We start from the raw sequence: 13,338 nt of genomic DNA on the forward strand, positions 1-13,338 counted from the left end.
CTTATGATGCATGGACGAGTAGTAGAGGTAAAAATACTCTTCGACTCAAAGGGCTTGTAAATGGCAAAGTTGTCTATATTCTTGTGGATATGGGCAGCACACACAGCTTTGGGAATACAAAATCTTTGGATGGGCTAAAGCTACTACCTAAGGATATAAAGGCACCCGTTAAAGGTACAAGTTACCAATGGGGCTTTTGAAGCCAATCATAAAGTGTGCCCATGTAGTTCTATCTATCTTTTACCCTTCTGTGCTATACAAATTGATCTTGTAGCCCTAGAAATGGGACCCATTGATATAATCCTTGGATGTAATTGGTTGAAAATAGTTGGAAGTTTCACCATGGATCTAAATGCAATGCATATAGAATTTTATTGGGGTGGACATTTAGTTACTTTGCATGGAGTGGATCATAAATACACGAAGCTCATTTCCATGAAAAAATTAAAAACAAATATCAATACCAAGTCTTGTGTATTCAGTCTTCTTTCTAAAGAGGATGAAGATCAATCTACACATACGCCAAAGAAGAAGAATTTAGTATTGAGCCAATTGTTAGAATAATACAAAGCCCTATTTTAGTCCTCATCTTTTTTGCCACCTAAGAGAGAGGTTGACTATCAAATTGACTTGGTTCCTAATACCAAGCCTATCAATAAACCACCATACTGGCTGTTTAAGTTTGAACATGAGGTGGAGCGATAGGTTAAAGAGTTGCAGCAAATAGAATTGATACAACTAAGCTAATCATCTTTTACCTCTTTAGTGCTTTTAGTGAAGAAAGATAGAACATTTTGTCTGTGAATTGATTACAGAAAGCTAAATAAGTTCTCCATTAAAAACAAGTACTCCATTCTTCACATTGATGATCTCTTGAACTCAAGGATTGGTATTGTTGATATTCTCCTTATATTCATAGTCACTGTAAGGTGACAAATTAGAATTCGAGTTGTCTATATGATTGTTGTCTCTAAGATTCTTTGTTTCATAAATTTTACTTATGATAGGGCTGATCAAATGTTGATTGCTACTAAACCCTTGATGAGAGGACAGTACTAATGCCATGACTAAAAGGCCTTTCAAGTGAATGGCACTCTCTTGGGATTTGATTATGTCACGAATCCTATGGTAGGGGAACTTGCTTGAGTTACTACACCAAACATATACTATACACAAGAGAAAACTCACTCAAACACACAAGAAGAGAGATGGAGGTCAAAACATTCTTGTTGGTTTTTTTTCGTCTTCCATACACAATACAATGTACACAAAGTACTGATAAGATACAACATAAAGGAAAATGACATCCTAAGTCAAACAATGCATAATTGACTATAGTAATAGATTGACGCTATAACTATATCAGCTGTAGGTAGGTGCAACAAACTAAATATAATAAGTGATAAGTTAGTGGCCATGTATGAAAAAGCTCCCTTTACAAGCCATTAAGCTTATTGCAACGTGTTCCGTGCCCTTTTTCATAAAACCCTTAGGTTGTTGTATATAAATATCCTCATGCAAGTCTCCATGTAGAAAAGTCATTTTAATATCCATTTGATATAAATCTAAATAGAACTATGTAACCATAGACAAAATCAAGAAAAGGATAGTCATTTTGTTTACACGAGAGAAGATCTGATATAATGTGTTGAGGCCTCATAATGATTAGGAGAATGCAAGGATCTTATAGAGCATCACAAAACCAGATGTGAAGCCAATACATCTTGTCCTCTTTGACTATCATCAATATGATTCTATGAAGCCCCAAGAGAGACACCAAGGAAAAGGGATCTCTACTGTAAGAAAATCTATCTTGTAATATTAACAAGCTTTTGTTTCATTCTTTAGAGAACCACAACAAGAAAAAGAACACAACTAGCAAGAAATCTTCATGCAACATCATATAAACAATTCTCCCACGGCTTTATCTTCAATAAAATTGATCATTCTCTTCATATTCTTTAATAGACATAGAAAACACAAAAGAATGCTCCACTTTGAATGAAAAAATATCACATATGATTCATCTTCATTGTCTTCATAGTTTTCTCTCACAATCTCTCATGTATAGATACATTGTTTTTCAGTGGGCAGCAAGCCCTAATTTGCTGCAAACTGGCATATACTGAACATATTAGACTCCCATACAAGCTCTTACCATTTTAGAATCCTTTGCTTGAAGCTCTAAAGCCTTAGCATCAAGCAATGACTATCCACTGAAGTGTATAACAGGTCAGAAAACAGGTGCTGAATTTCAGGACTGATCAGAGTGGATTTTGGTCAGCAGGGTAGGTGAAAATGGTGCTCCCTTTGCTCCTTGTCATGGAAACATTAAGGCTCCAGAGATTTGGTGAAGAGATAATGCCATGGCAGATATATCAAGGACCAGCATCCTCCATGGAAGAAGAGAAGTAACTTGGAAAAGAAGAAGAAACCCTTATTCCCTGAAAAGTAATAGAAACCTCTACTAAAGCTTGCCTCCTCCATTTTGGTCCAAATACCACCAAAATAAGCTGCACGAAGGCCACAACCTGCTAACTTTGGCAACAAACCTCCATTTTCTTCATGACTTCTTCCAAGAACTCCAGAATAGTCACCGTTTGAAAGGTGAAGCCTGTTTAGTCACATTTGTGATGTGACTGTACCCTGTGACCAAGATCTAATTGTAGTTCCCTGTCTTCAATGATTGCAACTAGATGTTGACATGAAAAGGACTCTATAACAGGATCAAAATCTATGCTCTAATACCAATGTAAAAGAGCCAGTTACTCATATCCAAGAAATACATGAAATGAACAAGAAAATATGGATAAAGCCATGATCAAGACAACCATAGCTGTTGCTCAAATTTCATATGAATGGTGTACGATGGTGAAATGTAGTTGGCAGCAAGGAACTCATCTCTTGCAATGGTGGAGCAAGGTACTGACCCCTTAGCTATGGTGAGAGGTCCACATAAAGAAGCCTCAAGAACAAGATTTGATTAATTGGCAAAAGATAATGAACATGTTTTCCACTCAGCTTTATATGCCCCCCCCTCTCTACACTTATGTCCTATGCTTCATTACATGGTCTCTCCAAAGCAAGTCCCTTGGATCCAATGGAGTCTTTTCAAGGGTCTCCTCTAATATGTCATCTCCAACTCTTTTGAACAGCAAGGTGGGAAGGGATCAATATACCAATTCCCACTTGCTACTATGAGCTACTACCATGATCCTCTCTCTAATATAAGACTAGTCTATCAAGTCAACCTCCCCTTCCTAAGTCCCTGCCATCCTACTCGACTGTGAGAGAGGAAGGATCCTTGTCCTCCTGTAGCTATCACAACCACAGCTCATCCCCTCTTGCTATAATGGACCTATCCAAGCTTATGAAGTAGGCGGAGGTGTCCACTCCTTAAGAACTCCTTCCTTAATAACAGCATCATCAAAAAGCCTCCTGTTAAGTCCCTGTAATCTTTCCTCTATAAGTCTAGAGAAAGGTGTCTAAAGGCGAATCACTGTCCCACAGTGCACACTCCGATTCTGGCTATGACCACTCACTAGCGTATTTGTATGATCCAGTAACAATCTTCTCTGATTGGCTTGTTTAAGTACTGAAAAAATAAGGCACCAAAAGGAGAAGGATCATTTACCACTTCTATATCATAGTTCTGGGGCTTCAATGCATCAATGCATATGTCAATGCACAAACAAAATTTTCCTTCTATACTCTGGATTGAGTTATCATTTCAATGCTTTGTCTGTCATTTACATACAAACAGATTTTTTAATCAGTAAATATATCACAGAACTTCATACATGAGCACTGAAGAATACTGCAGACTACAACAAAAGACAACTCTTGCCATGAAGTTATATATGCCTCATTCCATTCTTCAACAAGTTAATGCCTCCCATATGTCTGCTTGGGATGCTCTATGGGTTGTGGGCGAGTACTACTATCAGGATATGAAAATTGGCTTGCTTCAGCATAATTTTGAGAAAATGTCTGAGAGGCCTGAAGAGACCCAATGGCAGCTTGTAAGATTGCCATGTATTCCTCGTAGATAGAAGCTAGTTGGGCACTGAGTTGAGCAATGACATTTTCGTCCGGTAGCATTTCATCTCCTTTGTGTTGAAACTGTCAATACAAGGAAATGTTGGCACAAACGGATAAGGTAAAAGCAGAAAACAATCCCATTTTTGACAGGAATATAGTGCCATGAAGGGAATTATTTTGCATCATATTTGTGAATTGTCCATACGACTTGCACTCACACACATCTTGGATTGCAGTGTAATAAATCAGAAAATAAAAGAAATTTAAAATACTTTTGGGTCTTTACTAAGCCGTCCAAGGCTGTAGACAAATAAATACTTGAGTATGTAGTTCATCTACTATAAGTAGTCCAGGGGTAAAGAAAGCTGTGATAGGGCTCAAAGGTAGGAGATGACAACACAAAATATATTGTCATCATTCTATTTCACTAGAATTTCATCCATCAGCTAAAGGATGTCTACTCGTTTAATATTGGATGAATTATACTTCTATGTATCTGCTTTCACTATGCATTTAATGAAGGAAGTTCCATAAAGTAGATAACCTCTAAGTCTTCTAATTTCTTCAATGTCTCACGAAGAATGGCTTCAATTTCTGCATTCGAAGGAACACCTTCACCACCTTCACACAAACCTTCAAGCGCCTCTACCTGAAAACCAATCAGTCGAATTTAAAATTTACTGAAGATCATTATACTCCAACATCACTTGGAAAGAAAGGTCATTATAGACCAACATTACTTTGAAAGATGATGATTTGAGTGCTTTCTTATAAACAAAATTTCCAGGATTTGGACAAAGACTGTTTATATTCTACAAGGTGGATGGGAGAGGATACATGGCGGTTCACAGACTACGAGGAGGATAGACACTTTTCTTAGGACCTGGGATTCTAGCACTTCCTTTCACTTTGTTGTATAATTTTGTGTTTTGAAAGACCCTTATAGAGTTAAACCCTTTCTTGTTATCTCTAAAGCTCCCACAGTATCAAGCATTAAGAATCAACATCAAGCTTTAAGCATAATATCTCTTGATACTCGAATAGTGTTGATTCATTATGATTGTAATTACTTATGGTCCATTATGATTGTCTTTGTGCTCATTAGTGATCCATCCTAGCATGCATTCTCAATATTTTTACAGAAGTATTAGTAGCCTTGACCCAAATGCGCTCGGGGAGCTCTACTACGAACAACATAGAACTTGCCATGTTTATCATAGTTTGGTTCCTATGCTCAACCACTCCATTCTGAGAAAGGGAGTTGATAGAGGTGAGTTGGCGAGAAATACCATACTCTTGTAGAAACTTGGTGAACTCATAGGAGATAAACCCACCACTACTATCACTTCTCATACAACCTATACGGCGACCCATTTGATCATATACTAGAAGCATCCATGATGAGAAGTAGGTGAATGCATAAAATAAATGCTTTAGAAAGTATACTCGCATGTATCTAGAAAGACCATCCACTATTGAAAAGAAGGAGGCCATTAAGGGACAGTGGATATCGATATACAGAGATCAACATGAATCAATCGTAGGGACATCTCAACTCTAGGTGTCATCTAATAAGGGAATGGAGTGTGGTATTGTTTCCTAAGTTGATAGGTGGTGGGAGAGATATCCTCGGATAATTTAAGGCACGGAAGGCCCTTAACCATCTAGCATAAGAGCAAGTCATACCCAAGGTGTCCAAAGCAATGATGCCAAAGACACTCATTGTTCGTAGGCTCTCACATAGTGGCTAAAGCTTGGAAGTGGTGAAACTTTGAGCCCTCGACTGTTGGCAAGGAGAAAAACCGAGTCATCATGTAGAGGCCACTAGATCGTGCCTCGCTGCGAGTAATCACTAAAGCAATCTTAGATTCTATGACCTTGTTTGCGGCAACAGTAAAGAAAACTACCCACTTCAATTGCTAAAGCTACTGAACAGACAAAAGGTGAAAGCAAGGAAAATAATAGATACCATCTAGCAAAGCGATATCCTAGCCCTTGTCTTAGTATTAAGTTTGATGTGACCTTGACTATGGATCTTGACCAAGGAGTTATTCTTACACCACACATTCCTGAGATCATATAATGGGTGGATTCACTATCCACGATCCAAATAGGAGAAGATATGCTCAGTCAGATAGAGTGGGCCTTTGCGATTGCCTTGTCAGGAGATAACTTGCGATTATGGACTAATGTTGTAGCCTCTGATGCCTCTATGAAGATAGGATGGGTAAGTGGTCTAATAGACCAATAACAAATGCCCTTTGGAGTTGAGAAATATACTAAAGATCAAGGATGGTTCAAAACGTCAAAGAAATCAGAGGATTTCTAGGTTTGATAGGGTGGTATAGGATTTTTATCAAGGATTATTCTTTGATTGCAGCATCTCTCACTGAGCTGCTCAAGAAGCAAGTTAAGATTGTATTGATAGAACGAGAGCAAGAAAGATTTGATAAGCTAAAAGAGTGTCTCACCACTGCTCCTGTCCTAAAGTTGCCGGACTTCTCAATGAAATTTGAAGTAATCACTGATGCAATCATCATGGAATTGGGATGTGTCCTTACTCAAGAAGGTCATCCAGCCGCATATTCTTCTCGAAAGCTGAAACCTTACGAGAAGAATTATGCTATGCATGACCTCGAGCTTTTAGCAATCATCCATGCCTTGAAACTTTGGCGTCATTATCTGCTGGGTAGAAGGTTCACACTTGTGATTGATCACAAAAGTCTTAAATGGATCTTCACACAGTCACATTTGAACATGAGACAAAGGAGATGGATTGAAGTGATTCAGGAGTTTGATTTTGAGATCAAGTTCCACCCTGGAAAGGAAAATGTGGTAGCTGATGCCTTGAGCAAGAAATCATTCCTCAATGCTTTATTCTTAGAATATCCTAGCAATAGAGGATTTCTTACTAGCCTAATTTTCATGCCAAGCAATCCCATCTTAGAAGTAGTGCCTCAGATTCCCAATGACACAGATTATTTGGAGTTAAGAGAGACCATCAAAGTAGGAGGTGATGGTTCAAAACTAGAGCACAGATACAAACATTATCACCTTGATGGAGAGCTGTTGTACTATCAACATAGGCTATGTGTACCTAACAACTAGGATCTCAAAAAGAAGATTCTTTGGGAGGCCCATGACAGTCTCGTAGTTGGACACCCTGGCTATGCTAAGACTGTCAACGCTGTTAGAAAAAGCTATCACTGGCCAGGAATGAAAGCTGATGTTCTGAGGTACGTGACTCAATGCTTGAGTTGCCAACGAATCAAGGCAGAAAGGATCAAACTTCCTGGAGAGTTACATCCACTTGACATTCCACAAATGAAATGGGAATGTATCAGTATGGACTTTGTGGTTGGCCTTCCTATGGTGCAGGGAGGTTATGATTCTATCGTAGCAGTTGTCGATTTGCTAACAAAGGTTGCTCATATCATCACAGTAAAGACTATCTTCAAAGCATCTGACATTGCTAGGTTGTTTGTTAAGGAGATCTTCTGATTGCACAGACTGCCAAAGAGGATAGTCAGTGATAGAGACTCACTGTTCACGTCCAAATTCTGGACTTGTCTCTTCCGGGCTATTGGAACCCAATTGTGCTTTAGTATTGCCTATTATCCACAAACAGAGGGGCAAACTGAACGGGTCAATCAAGTACCAGAGAACATTTTGAGGGCTTACTGTAGCAGAGCCTAAGAAGTGGATTCAATATCTTCCCTTGGTGGAATTCGCCTATAATGCCTCGTACCAGCAAGGCATTGGTATGACTCCCTTTCAAGCATTGTATGGGCAAGAGTGCTTGTCTCCTCTAAATTTTTCAAATCCGACCTTAAGGGTCAAAGCATCTAGGAAAATGCTGGAAGAATTGGAAGAGCAGACCAAAGCGATCCATCAAGATATTAAGGTTGCTCAAGATAGACAAAAGGCTTATGCAAACACCAAGAGAAGTTCTCGCACATTCAAGGAGGGCGAGATGGTCTTCTTAAGGGTTCGACCTAAGAAAAGTTCTCTATCTCTTGGAAAATTCAAGAAGCTAAGCCCTAGATATTGTGGCCCCTACAAAATTATCAAATGTCTTGGTAGGGATGACTACAAATTAGAACTTTCCCCTCATCTTAAAGTTCATAATGTTTTCCATGTAAATCTTCTAAAATAGTATGTCCCAAGTCCTCCTCATGCCTTAGATGATGGATAGATTGTAATGTCAACTCAAGGAATCTTAGAAGTCCAGCCTGAGAGAATTCTAGAGGTTAGAGAGAAGCCTCTCAGAAATCGAACCCTTCGTGAGTACCTTGTACAATGGAAGGACTTCCCTAAAGAAGATGCCACGTGGATCGAGGAGTCCATTCTCTGGAGAGACCATCTAGAGTTTCTCTCGAGATGAGAAGATCTCAATTTCTCTAAGGGGAAGAGGATGTAGCAAACCGCCTTGACAACACAAAATGTACATACAAAAAAATTAAGAAATCTCCCATGGCAATTTTCTTTATCGTATACACGAGGAAAATCGTTGATCCTTGCATGAACTCCCCCCCCCCTTCCACTAGCTAAAGGACTTAAGTCTTAAAAGTACCAAATCGGTGGAGATAAGTTATTCTTGTGAACTCCTCCTTAGGCATATGTGCACACGTATACACGTGAACACGTGTATGCACACTTCATAAATAAATATATAATTTACTCTTGTGAACTCACTCTTGATGTATGGTTGTGTATTTACTTAAAAGCATGCGAACACGTACATAAAGAATAGTTTTTGTAAACACGGACTAATTATTTTTAATAGTGTATGTGTGTTATTCCTTATTATGAAAACTCCACCTTAGTCGTCGACAAAACACGTAAGAAATTATGCATGTATGAAAAGGAAAAATGAGAAGAAAAGAAAAATCATCCAGTTAGTTTAATTCTAACTAAAAGCCAAAGAGTAGTTAACTAAAAGAGAGAAAGAGCTCAATTGTAAGTAGGACTTTACAAGAGAATGACATATGGTGAGAGAGAGATAAGAAATTATTAGAAAGAGTATATACTTTTCCTTCCGTCTCTTGCCACATAAGTATTCATTCCCCTATTTTTCTAACTATTATATATATATTTTTTGAAAAATCCTAGTACATTTTAACATCCACAAGACACCTAATTTTTCATATCCTAATTTTTCATGAAAATTTCAAAAACGAGATTCTTTTTTATTGATTGAAAATTCCCAAGTTGCCACATCAATAATCTCCTCCAATTTTTTCAATTTTCATTAAAAAAATTGGTTAATTTTTACCTACTTCTAACCTCATCAGGACACCTCATACCCTCTTTCTAATTTTCTCTTAAAATAAAAAAATGAGATTTTTCTGAAAAATCTCAATCTACTACCTCACTTAGAAATATCCTATACATGGTATTTTCATATTAAAAAGAATTTAAGAAATTTTAACAAGCTGATATCCAGTTAATCAACCCATCACCCATCATTTCATTTGCAGTATTTATTCACTTTAGAGTTGTATTTATACACTCTTACATTCATTTGCAGTATTTATTCACTTTAGAGTTGTATTCTTCTCTCCCTTCTTCTGTTTTTGTTTGAGTTTCTGTGTTTAAGTTTTGAGTTTTGCGTTTAGGATTTGAGTTTTGCTTTATATGTTTATGTTTGTCTCTTTGTGTTTCTGTCGTGGTCATACACTCTGTGTTTCCTCAGTACAAACCCTAGTAGTTTTCTTCACAGGCCTTCTAGTCATTTTGTTGTGCCCCAACCGATCGTTGGACAAGGCTTACATGTCCTAGTTCCTCCACCTCCACCGGCACTTATGAAAACATTCATCTTCTAATGCCTTTGCATCAATCGGCACCCATTGGACATTTTCAGCCTATTTTTGTCTACCCAGCTCCTTCACCTCCCACTTATCCCCATTCACCATCTGCTTTTTATCCATCTTATTCCACTTACTCGATATCTCTTTTTCCTCCTCATCAGTCAAACATGTCTTTAGTGACAAGATATATTTTAATGGGTTGAACTTCACTACTTGGTCAAACCTAATGAGACATGTCTTTAACTCATAGAAACCTATGGGATATTGTGCAAGGATTAGAACCCCAACCTAATCTCGCACTTGTTCCATACAAGGTTGTCTACTCATGGAAGGCTAGGAATGCCTTGATGTAAGGTCTACTACTTGAATTTCATTCATAACCTCAGCATTTTGACTTAGCATCCCAACGTCAAGCACACTTGACTAACCGCTATGCGACTTGGATAGGACCCATTACATCAATTTGGATCAGAAGCTTCAAAACTTTAAAATCACTGATCGGGATGAATTGAAAGCAAAGTTGATTGAGTATTTGCACCTTCTCACCGAGTTCTCTACCATGGGAGCTCCTAAGTCCTCGAACGATCAAGTCACATTTTTTCTAAACAAGCGCTCAAGGAAATAATTCCATTTCTACAGCAGGTGATCTCACAGTCTACTATGCCTACAGTCTATAAATTTGAGTGTGAGCTACTACATTACGCTTGGTTGTTTGATCAGTTCCATAGTTTGACCTCTTCAAAGAGTACTCTCATTGCTTCTTTTAAAAAGGGGCAGCAAGGAAAGGGTAAAAAAAATCAAAACTCCAATTTTTTTATTAAAAAAAACCAAATCAAAATGGGTGGCAAAATGTACCAAAGAAATATCAGTATTGTCAACATTGTCAGGAGACTGACCACTTTGACAACGACGAGTGTTGATCAAAGGCAAGAGGTACAACACCAAAAGCTAAGATTTAAACCCCCACCCCTCAGTTAGACCACCCCCAAGAGAGGAGGTAGAGTGGTGGCAACCCTCAGTAGGGGTAGTGGTGAGACCATACCCACACTGCTACTAGTGAACCATCACAATTGACAACATTCTCAATGCCAAGGGGCTTGTCTAATTGATTTGCAGAGACCCACATCGTCTCTTTGGAGACAATTGAAGATGCAAGTCTCGTCGACATTTGTGAGATGCCTCTTGATGAGGTGATTGCAAAGGCTACTCATCACAGCCGAGTACTTCAACTACTCCTTGGATTGTGAACAATGGAGCTACTCATCATACGACCCCCATCAAGGACATTTTCATTTCTCGAGCACTTGCAGATGGGAGAGTCCGAGTTAGGAACAACTCCTTGGTCAAGATTCAGGCTCATGGTCGCATCAATTTTGCCACCACTAACTAGGGCCCACATCATGCTACGCTAGATGGTGTATACTATGTTCCCCAACTTGGGGTAAACGTATCATCCATTCAACAACTTTGCTAATTGGGTCAAGCAATCTTCTTTACAGCCACCACAGTCAAGGTCCTTGACTCTCTGACATGTTTAGTAATTGCTTACAGTGAGGCATAGCCTAGTGACATGTACCACATGACATGGTTTCTTTTCGAGCCAGCAACCAAGGGCCCTTAGTTCCACTGCTTCTAGGCTTAAGCCACTTCACGGGAGCCTACGAGCACTGAGTGTATTTGGTATTTTCAATTAGAACATCTCGGATAAGACTCTCTTTATGAGTTGTCGTGTCAATAGATGGTTGATGATCTTCCATGCCTAAATCATAGGATATCTGTAAAGCTTGTCAACTCAAAAAGCAGCACCCTACCCCATTTCCTAGTTTGAAGTGGATGTAGCAATGGAAGCATAAACACATGCTGTAATAAACTGTTGAACACAAGACAAGAGAAAGGAAAGAGAAAACACAGGACACTATAAAGAAGAGAACTTAGAAGAATGGTCAGGAAATGGAATCCATATACCAAACACAAGACACTCGCATACAATAGTGAGTCACTAGCTGTGTGGGCACTAGCACCAGCTCCTCTCCAACAAAACGTCACGTGATGAATGATTGACTGAGAAAAGAAGCCCAAAATATATAGGCCAAAATAGTACCATAAATGGCAATAGGTCAGCCAGCATTTAATGCTGGTTGCCGAGCATAAAATGCCTAAATAACCATCATAAAAATCACTAAAGAATCCTAAATACCACTATAATACCTAACTCAACCTACGCTCACGTATGAGCTAACTAGACTGCTAATCTCAATGGTCTACACACAGGGCTGAGGCACCTCTTAGATTGATTCATGTTGATCTTTGTGGACCGACATCCACTGCCACCTTGAATGGCACATTGTACTTCTTTTTTATTATGGATGATCATTCTAGATACATGTGGGTGTATTTTCTCAAGCATAAGTCCAATGCCTTTACATATTTCTCTGCTTGGATACTACTGGTGCATAACTAGACCAATCCTTGTTTAGGATGCATGAGGAGTGATACTAGGGGGAGTTCACCTCCCACGAGTATTCCAAGTGATCTTCATTGTGTTCATTGTCTCTGAGTTACCCTAACCCTAATTGTGTTCTGTTGAGTTTATGCTTTGTTGTACCCTTTCATTTACGTTTCTATGTTGTCAAGGGGGATTTGCGAATAGCCACTAACCACAAGGGTTCTTGATCAAACAAGACAGAAGATGAGAGACAAGAAAAATAGATACCAAAGAATATTATTTATTACTGAATACAAGCACTGTACAAAGATGGAAAATCCTCAAGTAAACTCTAATAATACAATAATGATTAATCTCTGCAAGCGTTGAGACCTTTAGGTTTTAAGCCAAAGTCGAGTAGAATCTTTGCTCAATCTCCTTATTTGGATAGCCTTCTGGGCTAAGCCACTCGTTTGGTACTCAAGCTTGTGTCCTCATATCAAAGACACAAGATATCTTGAGTTCTCCAATTGCCCAGATCTTCTCCTTCATCCATGCTTCTATTTATGCAACTCTATCCCTTGTTTACAAACTCAAAATCTTGCTTTCCAAACCTCTTGCCTTTACTTTTTGTTTTCCCTATTTTCGTTTTTTTGCAGACCCTAAGTCAAGCTACGACTTGTTTTGGCAATCACTTTGTCATATAAACTCTGAATATAGTCATCCAAGTACTCAAAACGATCATAATGACCCTGCTCTACTCAAAACGATCATAATGACCCTGCTCTACAAATCTATGTGAGCAAGATTACAAAATTCTTCTCAAAACGGCTAAAAACGACACTTTTTGTAAAACACATCACCTTTTGATATTTTTTGTCTTCGATAACTTGTACTATTCAAAATAGGTCCTTGTATGTATTTAGATCTATCCAAAGTTCTCATTAAGTTATTAAAACTTAATAATGGATATTCAAACTATTTTGATGGACAAGTTTTGATGCCTGAAAGTCCTATAAAGATCCTGTTCAAGTACAGCATAAGCACATATTCAAAATACTT

At 38.4% G+C, this 13,338-nt stretch overlaps 1 protein-coding gene across 3 annotated transcripts in view; it reads right to left on the reverse strand.

The window, feature by feature from the left end:
- Positions 1–2,140: 2,140 nt before the first annotated feature.
- Positions 2,141–13,338, reverse strand: part of LOC148010490 (uncharacterized) — a 164,170-nt gene continuing 152,972 nt past the window's right edge. Inside the window, exons 10-11 of one of the 3 annotated variants that reach the window (XM_087672138.1) lie at positions 4,586–4,690; positions 2,141–2,646 (exon numbers count right to left, since the gene is read on the reverse strand). In XM_087672138.1, the coding sequence (XP_087528264.1) occupies positions 2,623–2,646; positions 4,586–4,690 (129 nt within the window). In that variant the 3' untranslated portion in view covers positions 2,141–2,622. Of the gene's footprint in view, positions 2,647–2,692; positions 4,123–4,585; positions 4,691–13,338 lie in introns of those variants that run through there. The other 2 variants (XM_087672136.1, XM_087672137.1) reach the window with 2 other exon arrangements.

Source organism: Lygodium microphyllum, chromosome 29 (assembly GCF_053477565.2).
Source record: "Lygodium microphyllum isolate KBCC chromosome 29, Lygodium_microphyllum_v1.1.10, whole genome shotgun sequence".
Classification (NCBI taxonomy): Eukaryota; Viridiplantae; Streptophyta; class Polypodiopsida; order Schizaeales; family Lygodiaceae; genus Lygodium; species Lygodium microphyllum.